Source organism: Cervus canadensis, chromosome 10, assembly GCF_019320065.1.
Source record: "Cervus canadensis isolate Bull #8, Minnesota chromosome 10, ASM1932006v1, whole genome shotgun sequence".
In the NCBI taxonomy this organism is placed as follows: domain Eukaryota; kingdom Metazoa; phylum Chordata; class Mammalia; order Artiodactyla; family Cervidae; genus Cervus; species Cervus canadensis.
This window is the reverse complement of record NC_057395.1, coordinates 60,686,424-60,705,095: the sequence shown is the minus strand read 5'-3', so window position 1 is coordinate 60,705,095 and position 18,672 is coordinate 60,686,424. Positions and strand designations below refer to the sequence as shown.

General features: G+C 53.0%; 2 protein-coding genes across 12 annotated transcripts in view; one reads left to right on the top strand and one right to left on the bottom strand.

Annotated features, from left to right (window-relative positions):
- Positions 1–5,483, top strand: part of NOL4L (nucleolar protein 4 like) — a 129,614-nt gene extending 124,131 nt beyond the window's left edge. For all 8 annotated transcript variants that reach the window (XM_043479356.1, XM_043479354.1, XM_043479355.1 and 5 more), the window contains one exon: positions 869–5,483. In XM_043479356.1, the coding sequence (XP_043335291.1) occupies positions 869–1,089 (221 nt within the window). In that variant the 3' untranslated portion in view covers positions 1,090–5,483. The remainder of the gene's footprint in view (positions 1–868) is intronic.
- Positions 5,484–8,529: 3,046 nt separating this feature from the next.
- The window catches only part of ASXL1 (ASXL transcriptional regulator 1), a 65,113-nt gene continuing 54,970 nt past the window's right edge, over positions 8,530–18,672 (bottom strand). For 2 of the 4 annotated variants that reach the window (XM_043478804.1, XM_043478805.1), the window contains exons 8-13: positions 18,266–18,418; positions 16,893–17,056; positions 16,680–16,776; positions 14,798–14,903; positions 13,870–14,500; positions 8,530–13,377 (exon numbers count right to left, since the gene is read on the bottom strand). In XM_043478804.1, the coding sequence (XP_043334739.1) occupies positions 10,483–13,377; positions 13,870–14,500; positions 14,798–14,903; positions 16,680–16,776; positions 16,893–17,056; positions 18,266–18,418 (4,046 nt within the window). In that variant the 3' untranslated portion in view covers positions 8,530–10,482. Of the gene's footprint in view, positions 13,378–13,869; positions 14,501–14,797; positions 14,904–16,679; positions 16,777–16,892; positions 17,057–18,265; positions 18,578–18,672 lie in introns of those variants that run through there. The other 2 variants (XM_043478806.1, XM_043478807.1) reach the window with 2 other exon arrangements.

Below are 18,672 nucleotides of genomic sequence, written 5' to 3'. Positions count from 1 at the left end.
CTTGCCATGGCCCAGATTCGATCCCTGGTCATGAACTGAGATCTCACAAGACTTGTGGCGCAGCAAAAAAACAAAAAACTGCCACTGTAGATGCCACGATGAGTAAAACCAGCTATCAGAACCCATGGGGTAGTGAGGAGCTGGCTCATCAGGGTGAGCAGCCTCAAACACCCAGGTAAACCTCAGCGCAGGGCAGGGCAGGCAGGGCAGAGGGACCTAGTTGGGTGAGAGGCTTCCCAGGGAAGCTCCAGCTCCTACACTGAGCTCCAGACCCTCTCCCTTGGCTTTCTTCTCGCTGAACGCCTGGAAAGAATGCTTTTCAGATTTCAGGCGTTTTTGTGTTTCCTGGAAGCCCTTTCCCAGTGGCCCTCCCATAGGCTGAGCAGCCCGGGCCTCGCTGAGGGGTTCATCAGTGTAGCTCAGCCCCACAACAGCCTCTTGGTGCTGTAGCTGAGGGCCGGGGGCCCAGGGAAGTTAGGAGTTGGCCGTGGAGTGGCCGAGCAGGCTGCCCGTCTGGGTTTCTGACTCTAAACCCACAGCCCACCCCGTAGAGCTGTTTGGAAAAGACAGAGAGGAACCTCGCTCCCCTACCCCCTACCCCCCCACCCCACCGCCCCTCCCCGGGCCCAACACACACCTCCCTTGTATGTTTCAGTTAGATTGCAGGCTCCCTCTTGGCTGCCACTATTCACAAGCAAAGGGAAGGTGAATTCTCTGGAGGGTACCTCTGGGTCCCATCTTACCTTTCGACCCTCACACACCCACCCTTTCGAAGCACTAGGGGCACAACCATGGAGACAGATGAGGGTCTCAGGTCCCCCGGAGAGGGGAAAGATGCCCCCCCTCACCCTGGCTCCCCTGTCCGCAGGGCCCACGGACCTCAGCATGAAAGGCGGGGCCTCCACCACCTCCACCACGCCCACGCCCACCCCCTCCAGCAACAGCACCAGCCGGACCATGCCCACCGCCCAGCTCAGCCCCACCGAGATCAGCGCCGTGCGGCAGCTCATCGCCGGCTACCGAGAGTCTGCCGCCTTCCTGCTGCGCTCGGCAGATGAACTGGAAAACCTCATTTTGCAGCAGAACTGACCCTGCGGCTCGTGGAGTGCACTACCCTAAGGAAGGAGGCTCTCCCAGCCCTGGACCGGCGTCCCGCCTCACCAGTTTGGTACCTTTTGTTTTTTGAAAGAGGTGGATCCAAAAGAGCTGTTTCTAAGCCACACTCCAAGCGCCTGAGACTCTGGGCACAAGGACACTTTTTTTTTTTTTTTTTTGGAATCTCACCACACGGGTGCTCTGACCTGCTTGGAAGAGGCCAACGGGGCAGCTTCGGAAGGGCTGGGCGCCCCCTCCCTGACGAGGCGCTGGGGCCACAGCTCTATGTAGAATCATCTTCGTGGGCCCTGATGTTAGACCCCCCCACCCCCAGATAATTACCTTTCAAGTCTTAGGTGAGCAGAATTGCATATTTATTGAGAAAAACAAAGTGGACCCTTTCTTCCTCTCCCCTTAGTAATTTATTTTTCTGAAAATGGATTCTTTTGTGTTTGTACAGATTGCCAGTCTGTGTGTGTCTGATCAGAAGGCTGTGTCCCTGTGACCTAACGTTCCGTATCACTACACTGGCGCGGGCTGGGGGCCGGCAGGGCGGGGCGGTGGGGGCGCCGGGCCAGTTGGCCCTGAGTGCCCAGCACCACCACGCAGGAGGGCCTCACTCACACCCACTGCAGAGCAAAGACAGAAAAAAATGGCTCCCCACCCCCCACCCCACAGACGCCCCAGGCACACGGTCACCCGTATTCTACCTCACACTCCAGCGTGGGCTTTTCCAGGGTGTGCCCCGAGCCCGTTCTGAACGGCCATCTCCCACCTCCCCTCCCAAGGGTGTCTGCCCGGGAGCTAAGTCCAGAGGAGGAGGCCAGGAGCTGGAGCCCTGGGAGGACCTTGGCCCTCTCGAGTGGCCGCTGGCTGTCCCCTGGCCTCGGCACTTGACGGGACAGAGAGCTGGGAGATGGCAGCTGGTCAGCAGGGCCCTTGCCCTCAGCCTGCTCCAGGGGCCAGGTCTGCACACTTCTCTGCACGGGCTCTGGCCCCTCGGACACCTGCAGCTTTGAAGGGCCCCTGTTTCTTCAGGGACCCTGGCTGTCAGAAAAGGCAGCTGTGAGCTACCAGGCAGACTGTAGTTCCCTCCCCCCTGCCCCCGTGGTTGGAGTAAAGGGACCATCAGAGAAATGGAGAAGCCACTGGGGTTCTCCAAGGACCAGCCCTTCTGAAGGGGCCAGTCCTAGAAGAAACCCATAATCCCTGGAGTGTGAGAAAGGGCAAACAAAAGGCTGGCCTGGTTTCCTTCCTCCCCAGTAGGCACTTCCTCTTGCTCAGTGCAATACCTACCAGTGCTGCTAAAACCAGGGATTTGCCCAGACCTCACAAGCACCATGCAACACTCCGTAGCCATGGCAGCAGCTCGCTGCTGCCCGCCCCTGCCCAGATGGCAGAAGCCCTCCGTTGCCTTTCCTTCCTCAGAGCAGAGGTCCCAGGGGAGCCTGGGTCAGGGGGACCCTAGGCTCGAGAGCCACTCGACCCCAAAGCAGGCACCACCCCCCCCAAACCAGCTTCTCTGCAGCCAGCTGCCCGCCGGCACTGTGGCAGACCGCCCTCAGGAGGGGCAGGGAGGGCTCCAGCGAGGACGCCTCCCCCTCCTCAGATCCAGGACTTGAGCTGTGGGCCCCGGATTCCAGAAAGTTGGAAGGGTGGGGGGGTCCTGTCCCCCTGCTTGCTTCCAGCCCCTGGAGGTTGAGGGTGGCTTTTTCTCTCTTAAGTGGCCTCCAGCACCCCACCCGGCCACACCACCTCTGCCTTCCATCCAACCAGGCCCCAGGCTCCGGTCAGGACACCGAGACCCGCCCTCAGCACAGCACAAGCTCCAGCCCCCGAGGCCGCCCCCACACCCCAGCGTCCACACGTCCAGCCCCCACCTGCTCAGTACTACTCCTGGACGTTTGAATTTATGTAAATATTTATTTTTGTGTGTGAACGATACTACAAATCAGTAGATCTTTTGCAAAATGTTACCCCAGGCAATTTGTGAAAATCTTAATGTTGAAAACTGGCAGAGACAATCGCCGCCTTACTTAGAACTCTTGATATCAACTGCTTAACATGTCGTTTCTCCTCCTGAAGGCAGTACCCGGGCCAGGCACGAATGGTTCGCTTCTCATAAGAGACAGGAGTGAGAAAGATTGGGGAAGGGGTTCCCGCCACCCCCGACACAAGGGATTCAATGTGAAGATCGGTATAGGCTACAGTGTGAAGTTGTGGTTTGAGCCAAGCTTGTCCTAACTGACCACCTTCAGCAGCCTGAGCACTGCCGTAAACAGTGTAGGTTCAGTGTGTGTCAGAGAGGAAGTGAGTGCTAGTGGTCAGGGCCCACTGGGGCTCCCAGAGCCCCTCCAGGACTGTGGGTCCCGTCACGCTGACCCCACCTCTTGGTGGGCTCCTTCCTGGTGAAGCTCCACGTGAAGCTCTCGTGATGGCAGGAGCAGGAGCAAGTTACTGTGTGGAAGCAGGATTCCATTAGCTAGTCCAGTCAGGGAACTTGTTCAGTTTCGCTTTTGTTTTAAAAGACACAGCATCAACCCCGTCCCTCTCCTCCTGACTTGGGAGAGCACCAAAGAGCTGGCTCTGCTGAACCTCGCTCACTGCTGTTCCCCCACCCTGGGGACTGCCTTCTCCCCCAAGGGAGCGCCCACAGCCAGTTCTTACGGAGGGCCTCAGGACACAGATTGATGATTTGGGATCCTAAGTTTAAAAGGAAACGCTAGAGTAGTACACCAATTCCAGAGTCTTCGCAGGGGACTAATCCCACGAGGTTGGAATCAGAGGAGAAGTGGGGATTTGGTCTTAGTGGTGGATCATCTTAGTAGACCAGTAAGAGTATAACCCATCTACAGTTCATTTCGTCGTCACCACTCAGTTTATACCCGAGGACAGTGTTGAGGGGGAGGGGGACCGGCAGAGGGTTAGAAAGGTTTTAGAGGATTTCAAAGAGGAGGAACCCAGCCATCCCAATCCCCAAGGGCCACTTTCCACTCCAGGGGTGGTTATAGGATTAACTACCAGTTCATTTTCAAAATGCTGCTTTGAACTCAGAGGGTTGATACTTTTAATTTGTAATTTTTTGTAAAACTTTTTACAAGATAGTAAAGTATTTCACCAGAATACCAGTTTCAATCCGTCCATGGTCTGATTTTTATATAATTTAGTGGTGCTTTAGAAACTTTGTTTTTGTTGTTTATGAGCTAAACAGCTCAGTCCTTTTTCGCCTGTATCTACCTAAGACCAATGTGAACCTTTGTATTTTTGCTCCTAATTTTGGACTCAGTGAAAGTGTACTGTTTACATGTACAGATGCCCCGGTCCCTGTGTGTCCTGCAAGACTCGCTCCTGAGGAGGAAGGTGCACCTCACTAAGCTCATCTGCTTAGCAAAGCCACAAAACAAAAACCTCTCACGTTTTACCTACGTTTCCACCTAAAAACAAAAACAAAAACCCTATACCACACAGAACTCGGATTTGCTGAAAAATACTTATCTAAGCTCAGAAAAATCTCTGTGCGGCAGATGGCCATGTGCCTGTGTCATGTGGTCCATTTAAGAGCAGGGCTCAGAAGGGAGACTTCTTGGCGGCGGCGGGAGGGTAACTGCGTGGACTTGTGAAACGGGACAGCAGAACTTGGCTGCTGAGCTGGGGTGGGAAGAGCTCTTCTCCTGGCAGCCTGGGAATGGGAAGGTCATGCTGACTCATGGGACCTTTAGGATCAAGCCACCCAAGGTTCAGGGACAACCCAAGAGGGTTGCCAATCCCCTTAGACACATTTGGGAAGAGGCCAAGTTCTCTACCTGAGATGAGTTTTAAGACTTTCCAGTGCAGATGGTAGAAGCATTTCTTCAGGGTCCCCTAGAGGCAGCTGGTTCACGAGGCATGACCTCTGGGGAGGGGCAGGGGGCTCCAGACAGTAAGCATATGGCACTTAAGGCAAACAGCAGATGGCACCAACTTTTAAAGGTGACTCTATTACTTCGTCAATGGCTTCACCTCTAAATTATATTTTTACAGATATGCACCTATGCAACTTAACGTGGCTCTTCTAAGCAGGTGAGGACTTCCTCCTCAATGCTCTATAAAAATGATTTGTGTTCTCTATAGTGAGTTTTTCCAGTAAATGTGGCTTAATATTTTAATTCTTAGAATGTGTCTTCTCTATGTGATGCAACTCAATTCTGTTTTGTTTGTGGAATGACTAGCACAGGCCAACTCCCTCTCCCCTCACTTAACAAAAGACCAATGAGCTGTTAATCGAGCTGTTATCTCCATGGTATTACTTGCTAAATGCACTGATTTCATAAGTATGTGGAATCCTTTTTCTTTTGAATCTGTATATCATATATAAGACTGAATCTACTTAATAAACACTGAATAACAAACCGAATGCTTTATTTCCACGGTGTCCTGTCCACAACAGCATGGCCAGCCAGTTCTGTTCCCTCCAACTTGTTTGGCCCCGAAACAACCCTTCTACCAGTAGCCAATAAACTAGCATACTGAAGATCCTTGCTAGATTTTTAACAAATGAACTGGTTACTTTTTTTGGCGCCTCACCCATCAGAAAGAGAAGGAAATGGACCTTTCCTGGTCTTCATTATGTGCCCAGCACAGGCACACATTGAATTGAAATCTCATGTCTCATGGCTGCCTGCCCAGGGAGGTGCTCTAGCCCCACATGCAGGTGAGGAAAAGGGCACGCCAAGTGCATGCCTCACCTGAATGTGGCCAGTGCTCAAGCAAGGTCTTAGATGCAGCCGTTTCCCTGCAAACCATCCTTTCCCCACTCCCATTCCCCGCAAGGGCACAGCTCTTCAATGGGCTGAAACCAGACTCAGGCGGCAGTCTCTAAGCGCAGGCTGGGGAAACCGAGGAAGCACTGTCCCTGGTCGTGAACCATCAGGACTTGACACTCCATTTGACCAAAACCTGGGATCCCATCTTAAAGGAAGCAAAAAAGCTGCTTTTTCTTTCAAAGACGATGTGTGTGCAGCCTTTTTTTTTTTCCATCCTACATATAACTGAGGTTAAACTTTAAGGAAAACTTACAGCAACTGACTGGGGCCAAACCTGATTGTCACAAGTTTAAAAACAATTCCGTGTGAGTTAAAAGCATAAATACAACTTACTATTGCATGTATGCACATACACTATATGGCAGTTCTGTAAACATTTTTTTGTAATGGCAAAAGAATCTTTTTTTTACAGTGAAACTCTGTGCAGTAGCCAAATAATAGATAAAAGGAGAGGGGTCCACCACACTTTTAGTCTAGACCCTGGGACCACAAATCCCACACCCCCTCCTGGGACAACACAGCGGGCCACATGCACACAGTCTGCGCTGGCCCAGTGGGAAGCACTTACCTCCAGGTGAAGTCACAGCGGTGCAGGCCCTGGGATCCGAGGAGACGCTTGTGGACACAGAAGGGCTGGTTCCAATCTGGCTTCTTGAAATGGGGCTCCAGAGCACTGGTATGGCGTGGAGAGCATAACATCAAACAGGCATCCCTGTTGTCAACAGTGAGCTCAAGGCCACTCAGTGACAGCAGGTGAAGCTCAGCATGCTCAACCAGGGGGGCGGGAGACTGTGCCTGTAATGCAGTTTTAAAGTAATTTAAATGCATTGAGGAAGCTCAGTAGTTACAGGAAACTGAAGGAGAATCCCTTGCAAAGTCATCTCTCCCCTCTTCTGTATAAACCCAGCTCTTACTGGGTTTAGTATCAGTCAGCGGGGTTCTTCATTCTTCAGTGAGGGACTCCAGCTGCCAGGGCAGGGTAGCGGGTGCTCGTAACCCATCTGAAATAATACAGACCACTTTGTGCGTGTGTGTGTGTGCACGCGTGCACTCCTGGGGAAGAAGGTACAGAGCTCCCACTGGGCTCTCAAAGGAGCCTGTGTTCCCAAGAAAGTTAAGAAGCACTGCACTTTCAGCTGTCTGTCACTTCCTTACACCATCTACACCTTCTGGTTCTCAAGAGATGTTCATTCCATGCTTTCAAAATGATGCGCAAAGACATGAGGACGCACAGGTCACTGACACTGTTTGGTTTCAAATATTAACCTCCAGGGTCACAGAGCCTATCCGCTCCGTCAATTTAAATGACACCCACCCACACATACAGCCCAGGCCGCCTCCTCTCAGGGCCCAGGGCAGGCACATGCTTCGGTCCCCGAGGCCCAAAGGACTGAGTACACACACACACACACATAAGAACACATGTACATGCAAGCACCCCTCTCAAGCAGGGTCTGACTTTGACATGTGAAGACTGAACATGAAACCAACAGATGACCCTGTGCCAGGCCAGTAAGACAGCACTCCTTCCAAATTCTGAAAGTCTGCTTCCTCATCCTTCGGACCATGTAAGTAAGCCTCTCCTCCCACGGACCCATCTCCAAACCCAGGACTACGCACTCAACCGTGGAGATGCCTGCTCTGCCTGCACCAGCACTCAGCACACCACACGGGTCCCCTCTCCACAGCTGCTCTCTGGGGGGTGAGGGTCAAACAAGCGCCAGGAGCTGTACTGTGCTCTCCTGTACGTTCACAGAGCTAGGGTCTTGACCTTGGGCAAGTGGGCAGGCTGGAGCACCCCCTAGGGACCACACACTACAGTTTTATGAAGCAGCAACTAGTAACCCAAATCAGAGAGGAGAGTTACCAGAAGCTGAGTGACTTGCCCCTACCACCGTACTGGCAGGCAGCCAGGCCCTCTCAAAACCATTCCACCCTCCTGATGAGATGCAAGGCTTTGACTGCGTTCTAAGCGGCTGCAGAAGTGAGCCGATTCCGAGACGTGAAGGCACAAGCACGTCACCACCACCAGACTGTCACCTGTCACCACAAAGCCCCCGACCTTGATTTCTCCACCCACACCTTGATCAGACAGCAGCACCACAGGATTACAGCTTGTTACTGCCCCACACACAAGATCTACTTTCTCCAATTCACAGGAAATGAATGGATACGTACTTTAATTAACCTTTAGTGTCAAAGGTCTTCTATCCACTCAGGCTCATCAACCAGCACCAGACCCCGTATCTCAGGCCAGCCCCACCCTCCCCGCAGACATCCAGGGATCTCTCGGGCAACCTCAGGCTCAGCGAGGCAGTCAGGGTGGACAGCTGTAGAGGGACGCCACAGCTCACGACTGGATCCTCAAGAGGAGAGGAACCTCACTGCTCACATGGGATTTCTGCTTTCCAGTCCACATGGTGGATAATGGGTATGTTCACCACCTCACGCACAGGGCGTGAAGACCCACGACACTGACAAGTCATGCCTTCGGAACCCACCTCACAAAAGAACTCTGCACACAGAAATGTCAGCTCCAACGCCGAGGTGAGGCGAGCCAGTTTCTTCCCTTTCAACCTGACCTTCCTCCCAGCCCAGCAAGACGGCCGCAGAAGATGACAGAGACCACAAGTGCACGTTGTACAGGTTTATTTTTCCAAGACCACAGAGACATACAAGAGCAGTGCTTTCCCTGGCGGACCAGTTTCCAACTGTCCCCTCGAGTGGCCCCAAAGGTCACAGCAGAAGGAAGAGGATCAAACATGCTTGGGCCTCTGCTCCCTGTCTTTGGTAAACAAGACTTGAAGTTGACAACCGGGACTTGGCCAATACTGCACTTAAATCACCACTATGTCTTTGCCAACTTCCCACTCATGCTGCAGATGACACAAATGCCACACTGGAGGAGAAGTAGGGGAAAGACAAGACCTTTCAGATGAAATGAGGCTTGCTGAAGTCATACCAATTTCACAGCTCACACAGACGCACTCGCACAGGGAGACCTAAGTTCAACAAGGAGGATGCTCAACTCACAACTCAAGGTACAAGATAAGGCAGGAAGCAGGGAGGTGAGACAGCTCTGGAGACATCTACTTGCTGGAAAGATGTTGGGAGAGAGGCCGGAGGCTGGCACAGCTGTTTCTTCCTTAACCTGCTGTCACAGGTGTGTCCACTGGAGCCCTGTGGCCCCAGGAGAGTGTGGTCCCGGGTTACCGCTGACAGGTGGTGAGCCTGGAGCTGGGAACGGAAGGCCCACCTGGGGGCTGCCCAGGGCACTCACCCTAGAATTCAGAAGCACTTAACACTGGTGGTGGTGATTTGTCACACACGGCAGCAAGCTGCCAGTGAAGGCTGGAGAAGAGATGAGGAGCAAGACGCGTCTGCCCAGCAACAAGTGGCCAGGCTGCCGGTGGCTCTGCACCTGCAGCAGGCCCACCGGTGACCGGACACCGGGACAACCGGCAGGTCGTAAGTCAATCGCTCCAACCCTCATGTCGGGCAGCACAGCACGCAGTGGCTCTGACACAGGTGGAGAGAAGTCAATTACACCACTTTAATGCAACGATGCTGAAGACGTGAAATAAGGGAGAGTCGTTCGTGTTCTCTGTACAATACATCCATTTACAGAATCGGCCAGTACTGTGTACAACACATAAATATATGGTAAAACATCAGAGATGCATAGAGCATACTTACAGAAGCCAAAAGTTCACTTTATACATCCAAGGATAAAGAGTTAAAAATATAAAAATAAGAAAAACACACTGCTTTGAAATGTAAAATGACTTTCACATACACAGGTGTGTTGGAGATGCCCACTCCCACAGAGTCCAAAGTGATGCCCAAGGTGTTGAGCAGATGAAGTCACCTGCCAAACGTCTGGACACCTGACTTACAAGGAGGAAAGACAATCCTAGCCCTGACCTGTTGTCCAAGCAGGTCTGTTCGAGGTTCCGAAAGCTCCTGCAGGCCAGTGGGTTATTCAGAGACAGGTAAGTCCCAAATTGGCCTCGGCAACAGCAACAGAACCGAAGATCAAACTGGCTCCATCAACTGGCAAATGACTGATTGTGACCCTGAGGTCAGCAGGTGCTTAAGCCCCCTGGTGGGCACTGCTGGGAGCTGCTTTAACCCTGTGCTGGCTTCTTCCCCATTAACTCCCCAGAGGAGCAGCCGGAGGAAAGACGGAGGGGGCAGTGGAAGACTGACATTTCTACTCAGTTCGGGTAGGTTAGTGCCCTGGGTGGAGAACACAACCTTCTTGCTTCAGTTTCGAGGCCCTCTGAGTCTCAGGGAGGCTCCCCCACATCGCACCAGGCTCTGTCTCTGTGACGAGAGCTCGGGCTAGCCGGCCGGCTTTGGGCAGCGCAGCGAGCTGCCCTGCAGGAAACCCTTCCAGCAAGACCCAAAGGACCGACAAGTGGCCAAGAGGTTTTAGCACTATAGATTTCAGGGAGCGGCAAGACAACTCTTGCCTAGAGAGACAGAGTCTGTTTTATCAATGATATTCTGTATACAGATTTAAGATCCATCATTATCAAAATACACACACTAAATATACAACTTTTCCCATGGCCATAATTTATTATCTCACCACAAGGCACAATACACAGAGCTTTGAGGGTCCAATACAGTCATCGTGACAGAAGGCGCCGCAGCCCTGGCACATGATCATGGCCTTCAGGCTGCAGGCGCACTGCAGCGAGATGCTCTCCACCGCGCCGCTGTCGGTGAACATCTGTAAGGACAGCGATGCGCTACGGCTTGCCCCGAAGTTCGCTTTGTGGCTCAGCTGCACCACACTTCCGGCCAGGCCTTTGGGAAAGGGGGGTGAGCCGGAGGAATAATTAAAGCTGGTGGAACTTAGCTGGAGTTTGGAAAGCTTCCCATAAAACGCCTGCTTGATGTTGAGTTGGGAGGGGATGGAAGAAGGCTCCAGAGGCTGACTGAGCCCTTTCCCGGGCTCCCGGGGCAATTTCCAGAAGGGCAAATCAAGGACAAAGGGCATCCCTTGCAAGTGATCCACCAGCTCCCGGGGACCAGGCCCCACTGCCTTTCTGTTCTCTGCATCCGCCTTGAGAGATCCTCCACCAAGAGTCTTCTCGCTCTTGATGCTGCCAACAGAAGCAGGCGGTGGCTTTGGGGCCCAGTCTTCCCTGGCAGTCTGCACCCCACCAGACAGAGAGGTTTTGCCTGGCCCTGACTTCCTATTGGGAAAAGCAGGAGGGGTCTCCGCAGGCAGTGGTGTTGGCTCCACCAGCCGGGGGCACTGAATGGCTGCAGCCGCGTTCTTGGAGCCAAAGAGCTTCTTCCCTTGGCCTCCCGCACTGTTCTGATCCCCCAGGGCCCGACCTGCCTGATCAGGACCCGAGGAGACCGCACTTGGAGATGAGAAAAGAGGGGCTCTCGAGGTAGTGAGATTTCCCGGACTCACACCTGGGGCAGCACCTGAAACACTGCACTGGGTCAGGTCACGGTCTTCCTTCTGATCTTCGAAACTGAAGGGAGGTAACTGCTCTTTGAAATCCACTTCTGCTTTCCCAGAGGCAGCCACTGGATTGGTCACTGGATACAGAGAGTCTAAACTCAGGGCGTTCTTGGACATCTTGAGGGGCGCCCCAGGAGCCTGGCTGGCCTCCAGCCGGCCAAAGCCGGTACTTGCTTCACAGCTCTCAGGTAGCAGAGACTCTGGACTGCTCTTGCCAACTTCGCACCTGTTCTCCCCAGGATCCTGCAATGACCCCAGCCCCAGGGAGCCACCAGGGCTCTGCTCTGCTGTAAGCGGGAGTCGTGGGGGTTCGGGTTTGCTGCCGCCGTGGGCTGGAGGGAGAACCTTCTTGAGGGGCAAGTGGCCCTGCAGCAACTGCATCACCAGGGGGTTAGCAGCCTCCACTGAGGACACAGGCCTGCCCAGGGACACGGGCCTCGGCTGGTACTCAGGACTGGCCAGCAGCAGGGAGTCCGGGATCTTTGGGGGAACTGCACATACTCGAGACACCCAGCTCTGAGGAGCAACCATCCCATCTGTCCTCGTGACCAGATTCAGGTCACCATTCACCTTGGAGAGCGAGGCACAGCGGTTCCAATTGTGTTTCTCACCCTGCTCTACTGCTGAGGACCTTTTCGGCCCCAAGGTTTCACTAGGCTCAGGCTCACTGCTGTCCTCGGAGAAGTGGCCTTCAAAGTCAGAGGCAGTGTCTGTTGACTCGCTGTGAGGACTCAGAGCTTCCGAGTCTCCATTGATTCTGGGCTTTTCACCTTCCAGCTGTCTGCAGTCGCTGCTGCTGCTGTCAACACAGCCGGAGTGCAGTGTCCAGAGTGAAGCCAAGTGGCCGGGGGGATCCAGACCCTCCTCTGCCGTCAGGCCCACAGGTGATGCCAGGATGAGGGGGGCCGCTTTCCCCCACTCCTCTCTGACCTGGGACTTAATGGATGGGACCTCTTCTCTGGAGTCGGGTTCAGGCTGTCCCCCTGCCTCGTCATTTGACAGGCCAGGCCTCCAAGGAGCAGCACCAGGGGAGACAGGAGCCTCCGTTTTCAAGTCTTCCTGTCTAGAAGCACTTTCCCTTGTGGGTGGGCCCGAGTCACCAAGTTCTGATTCATCATCAAATGGTCTGTCCTGCAGGCAACTGGCCAAGGATGATTCAGGGATGGAACTGGGGGTCATGTTCACAGGATCCTTCATGGTGGGATTACTGCCACTGTCTGGAGCCTGGCCAGTTCCTTCTTCTACTCCAACAGGCCCCGCCAGAGCCTGAACAGGACTGTTCTCTGAGGGGACCGTAGGTGCTGGCTCCCCATCACCCCTTTCCCAGGCAGTGGTAGCAGACTCACATTCAGTTCTACCTTCTGGATGCAACACAAGCTGCTCAACTAACCTCTCAGGTTCCGGGATTCTAGAGGGCAGTGGGGGCAGAGCCTGGCATGGCGCGTCCCGAGTGGGTGCAATAGGGAGTCGGGAGGCATCTTCCAGCCCGCTGTTGGGGCCATCTGGGACCCTCTGCAGTGGACAGCTTGTCTCCTTTCTGAGAGAAGCTAGGTCCTCTCTCCTGGCTCTGGACGTGGCAGTTTCAGCCTGGGCATGATCCCCATTTAGAGGACAAGGCGGCAGTAGTTGTGTTCGCTGTAGATCTGACGCACACTCTCCAGGGGCACCCGGGGCTCCCCGGGGCTCAGGGTGGCCACGGGCCGCACCACCATCACCACTGCCGCCGCCTCTGCCGCCTCCCTCGTCGGTGGCCCCGCCGCCACCTCCACCCGGGCCACCCCCACCTCCGATGGCAGTGGTGGCCGCCTCTCGATGGCAGTGGTGGCCTCTCGCCCCTCGGACCTGCAGAGCACGGGCTTTAATGTCTGCAAGGGTCCTGGCACCAGTCCAGCCCCGGCAGGAGGACTCCGTGATGGGGACGATGCGGGGACATATCTGGTAAGTGGGCTGACCTTTAACCACCCAGGGTGGTTTGATACGTGAAAGTTGAATCTGCAAGAGAAGAACAGAACAGTTTTAATTGACTGAGTGCTCTGACCTAGAAACTGTAAAGCTAAACTGGGACCCTAGCAGCTTAAAAGTCATGGCCTAGAGAATCAATTCATTTCATAGCTGTCCAAGACACCACACCATTCTGATAAGACCCTGCTCAGGGGCTGTTAAGTTCCACACTCTTAAATTTAATTTCTGGTGGGACGGTGCGAGTCACTACACAAAGAATCTACCACCACTTAGTAAAAGATTTTAAAACCCCTCAGGGTTCTGACCTGTAGAAATAATGGTGAACAACCAAGTGAGGAAGAGAAGAACCTTAGCCCTGGGCTATTCAAGTCTGTCTCAAGAACAGCTCTCTATAGAGAGCTCTACACTCTCACATAATTAGCACAAGGGCCCAGGGCCTTCTGTCCCTATAAAGGAGCCCCACAAATCTCCTGTCCCTCAAAGGCCGGGGTTCAGGGCAGCCAGGATCACACAGCCACCTACCCGGATGGGCGGGACTTTGGGCTCCTCTTTGGTGGGCTGTGGCTTTTCGGGGTGAACACTTTCAATTGTGTTACGAAAGGACTGACGATCTTCAAGCCGGGGCTTCTTTTCGGGAAAGGAGGCAGAGGTTGCCTGCTCAAAGGATTTCCTCTTCTGATCCTTGGGCTCCTGATCCACGGTCTCCTGTGGCAAGCTGGGAATTCTGTCTGGAGACGCGGAAACACGTGCTGGGTCGTTGGGACTGGGCTGGAGCCGGGAGGCCACAGTTTCCGCCGGGAATTCGGGACTCTCTGGGTTGGATGCTGTGGAGGACGTGCCAGGTGGGTGGGGGCTGCCCACCCCTGCTGCGTCAGTCTTAGCCTCTCCGTCCTTGTGGAGGGGGATGTCTGGTGCCACAGACTGTGTGTCTTTAGCGATCTCTGCTTGTTCTGGCTCCTGTCTTTTGTACAGATTCCTTCGGGCTCTGGTTCGAAGATCTGGCCGAGAGCGTTTCTTGAAATGCCCATCTCGCTGCCGGGTGGCCGGGCCACGCTGCGGTCGTGTTGATTCTGAGACATGCAGGTCACTCTTGATTTCAACCTCCTCCTGGCCCACATTCTGCTGCAATGACTCTTCTTTGGTTAAACCCAACCTGCAAACCAAAGTCAGATTGTCTGCTACAGGGCAAAGAGAGCACATCTCCTACGTATGACATATACTCAGATACTAGAATTCTCAGAACAAAACCAATCTGCATGGTAACCATACAAAATCCTATGTCAGCTTCCTCACGAATGGCATCAAGTCAAATGAGAGTCACTGCGACCTCCAGTTCTCAGAAAACATAGCAACACGCACAGCTTTGAGAATACCTGCTTCTGCCCACTGCCCCCACGCCCCTCACCATCCCCAGAAGCTACACCACAACTCATAGCACCCAGGGCCTTACTTCTGTCCATAGTAGTCTTCGAAAAACTTTTCTTTCCATTGTTCCACTTTCTTTTCCTTCTCCATTTCTTGTCGTATCCTGACCTGCATCTCATGAGTGAATTCACCTAGACAGAAATAAAACTTTTCGAATGGCACATTAAGGAGATTAATGTCTGCCTCAGGAAAAGCCAAATCCTGCTGTTCTACCATGTCAGGAGTTTACAAAACAACACGTGGGTTTGGTGAGCTTGGAAATAATTTCCTACCCCTCACTATCTTCACGCCGGCTCCTGGCTCCCTCCCAGGCCTTCTCACGTCCCCTCCTTACTCAGGACAGAACTAACACGTCTATTATAAGGGAAACTGACTCCTCTCTCCAGGGTCATCAGTCCTTGGAAAGCAAGCAACACACTGATCAAAAAAGCGAAACAAAACCAATCAACAAGAGAACCGTTCTTACTCCACACACAGGGAGAAGTTAACAGAGCAGGCTGAGACAGGCCTGCTGACAAGGTGGCCCTTGGCTAACATCTGGGAAATGGGATTTCAGGAGGGTTCCCACCCCCAGCTGACAAGAATGGCTCACTGTGCCTAAACAGTTTATGCAAACCAGATGGTTTAATGGTGAGCACCTGCTTTCCTTTGGGGAATCTGGGAATTCAGGTACACACCAGGCAGAGGCTTGCTACATGATCAGCTCACAATAAAAACATGAGGCACCGAATTCTGGACGAGCTTCCCGGTGGACCACCCTTCACTTACATGCTCACAACTCCCTGCTGAGGGAGCTGAGCACATCCGGTGGGACTTCGCTGGGAGAGGGCCTGGGAACCGTGCACCTGGTTTCCCTCGTTTCCCTTTGCTGATTTTGGTCTGTATTCTTTGCTGAAGTAAATTACAGCTGTGAGAACAACTATGGGCTCAGTCCTCCAAGCAAATCATCAAGCCAGGAGAGAGGTCCTAGGGTCTCAACCGGATATGGCCTCCCCACAAAACTGAATTATGAGAAGCTAACCATCAGGACTTCCCTGGCAGCCCTGTGGTTACTAAGTAAGTGTTAGTCGCTCAGTTGTGCCCGACTCCTTGCGACCCCATGGACTGCAGCCTAACAGGCTCCTCTGTCCGTGGGATTTTCCAGGCAAGAATGCTGGAGTGGGTTGCCATTTCCTTCTCCAGGGGATCTTCCTGACCCAGGGATTGAACCCAGGTCTCCTGCACTGCAGGCAGATTCTTTACTGACTGAGCTACAAGGGAAGCCCAATATTTCTCTGAGCCACTTTTGGGGGGCGGGGGAGGGCACAAGAATACTGGAGTGGGTTGCCATTCCCTTCACCAGGAGACCTTCCTGACCCAGGGATTGAACCCGGGTCTCCCGCATTGTAGGCAGGCGCTTTACCATCTGAGCCACCAGGGAAGTCGACCCTGTGGTTAGGACTCTGCATTCCTCCACTGCAGGGGGAACGGGTTCAGTTCCCGGTCAGGGAACTAAGATCCCACACACTGTGCAGCCAAAAAATATTACAAAGAAGCTAATACTCATTCCAAGCAACAATGTCTAAAAAGACAAGAGGACCTGGTGGAACTTGAAAAGCAGGTCAATGCCATGGTTACTGGAAAGAATAGGAGTTTACAGTTTTAATGATGAAGAGGCAACACAGATGAATATATATACACACGAAACAGTGAAAGCTAAAACACTCTTGAAGCTTCCTTCTTCAAAGCTATGGGGTACTATATCCACCACATCAATTAGAGGAAAGCCTGCCTTATACTCAATACTTCTTGGAAAAAAAAAAAAAGATCACTGAAAACTGAGTGTTTGGATTTTAGACCCCAGGAGACAAGTGACACCACACGTGGCAGGCACCTCTCAAGCCAGTGGGATGAGAAGGTCTACTCACCGTCAGCCAGGCGTTCCCTCCAGCTCTGCGCTGCGTGGGTGAAAAATTCATTGTTCAGCGCACTACTGCTGAGACGTAACAGGCCATCAGTCCCCACCTAGAAGGAATGAGGCCAAAAAAAAAGGCACATGAATGAAAACAAACAATAAAGAATCTTAGAAAGAGAACAGAAGTTGGTGCAGAGAGCACAGACAGGAAGCCTCCCAGCCATACCTGTCTGTCTACTTCTGGCAGGAGGAAGAGGAGCTGCTGCTGGAAGTGGGACGGCAGGGCATGGAAGGTCCGCGAGTTGATCAGGGCCCGGAGGTTGGTGTTGACAAGAATGGACCCAGGCGTCTCAAAATCTATCTCTTCCCCTCTGTTGCGCTTCATTTGACCTGTAATTTTTCAAGCCATAAGAAACAAAATGTAGATTTTCAGCTTCTTAAAGCAAAAAAGCTAATGCCAACTGAGGGAAAACTTTGGTGGCAGCACCCAAGCTACCCAGAACTTATCTGCACACATTCTGCTCAATCATTCAGTCTAGTCTAACCTATTGGCTACCATCGAACTTCAGAGAACACTTGGGCTGGCATCACCTCAGACAAGACTCTGTAGCACACTGTGTCACAGCCTGAAGGGACACTCTTCTCAGAGAAACTCAGGCCAGGGGCAGACTCTGAGCTTCCCTCCCAAAGCTGGAGAACAGGCTCCACGAAGTCAATGGGAGAAATTACGGAAGTTGTCTAAAAGCAAACCCAATGAGTGTCCTACAGAAAAATCTGCAGAAGTCTTCTGTAAAGGGGCTGGAGAAGTCTAGCCCTCCATGCAGAAAGGTAGTAAGAGTTGTTGAAAGTCCACTGAAATGTCAATACCTCTCACAAAAGCTTCTGCCAATGGGATACAGACTAGTGAGACTGAAATGGAGCACTGCTGAGGAGCTGGAGAAGCTGCAGGACAGCAAACCTTGCTGCCACTGGGGCAATGGCTTATTCTCATCCTCAGAAGCCAAGGTTAGTCTTCCTAATGGTTTCATGGGACCCTTCTACAAAAATCCAGCATGTGGGCTTTGAGACATAAAGCCAGAAGTAGCAAATGGCATACTAGCCTTGCTAAGAGCACCACTGGGGATAGGGGGTGCACGCTACTGAATTTATTTGCATGCCCCAAATGGATGGCTCCCACCCCACATACTAACTAGGTTATAAACAACGGCATCTGATGGAGACTACAGATGTGGAGAACAAACTTGGCAGGATGCTACCCAAGAAAGAAAACAAATGCTGGAATGTTCCACTGAGAAGTTCACTCACTTGAGCACTTTCTGAGCCATATCAAGGCAGGTAGAGGCTAGGCCCTTACAGGGACATACAAGAAGCACTGTGGCACCATCTGTGCCCACAGGGAGTCCTCTCAGTCTAGCAGAGAAAACTCTCTGTGAAATAACCAAACTATAAGCTGAAAGCCAAAGAAAATAAAAAAAAATAGAGGGCCACCAAAGAAGTAAAAACAAACCAAAGAAACTACAAAGTGGAGCAGAAGACATCATCATCTCTAGGCCTGCGGGGGCCCCTTACAGGCAGGGAAATGAGTGCCAAGCCACTCACCTGTGGCCGGCTTCCGGAAGCCTCTCAGGAGCGGGGCAGGGTCCCGGGCGAGCTCGGCCTGGCCACGGATAGCGGCGCTGCCCAGGGCCGGAGAGCCGCCGCTGCTGCTGGACGGGCTGCCGCTCTCGCCATCGGCGTGGCGGCCCGAGAACCCTGAAGGTACAGCATTCCACGGGTCAAGAGCATCACGCGCCGCGCCCACGGCTCTCAGACAAGCTTACTTCTCCCAGCTCTCCCTGAGATGCTGCCAGCAATACCGGTGCTTCCATGGCCCAGCCTGGGGCTGTCAGAGATCACCACCTCCTGGTCTGGCTTTAAAATATCACGTAAGAATGCCAAACCGCTGTCTTTAGTTTGCACAGCACTGCACCTTTTACCAAGCACCTGCACACGCCTTCACCAGACCC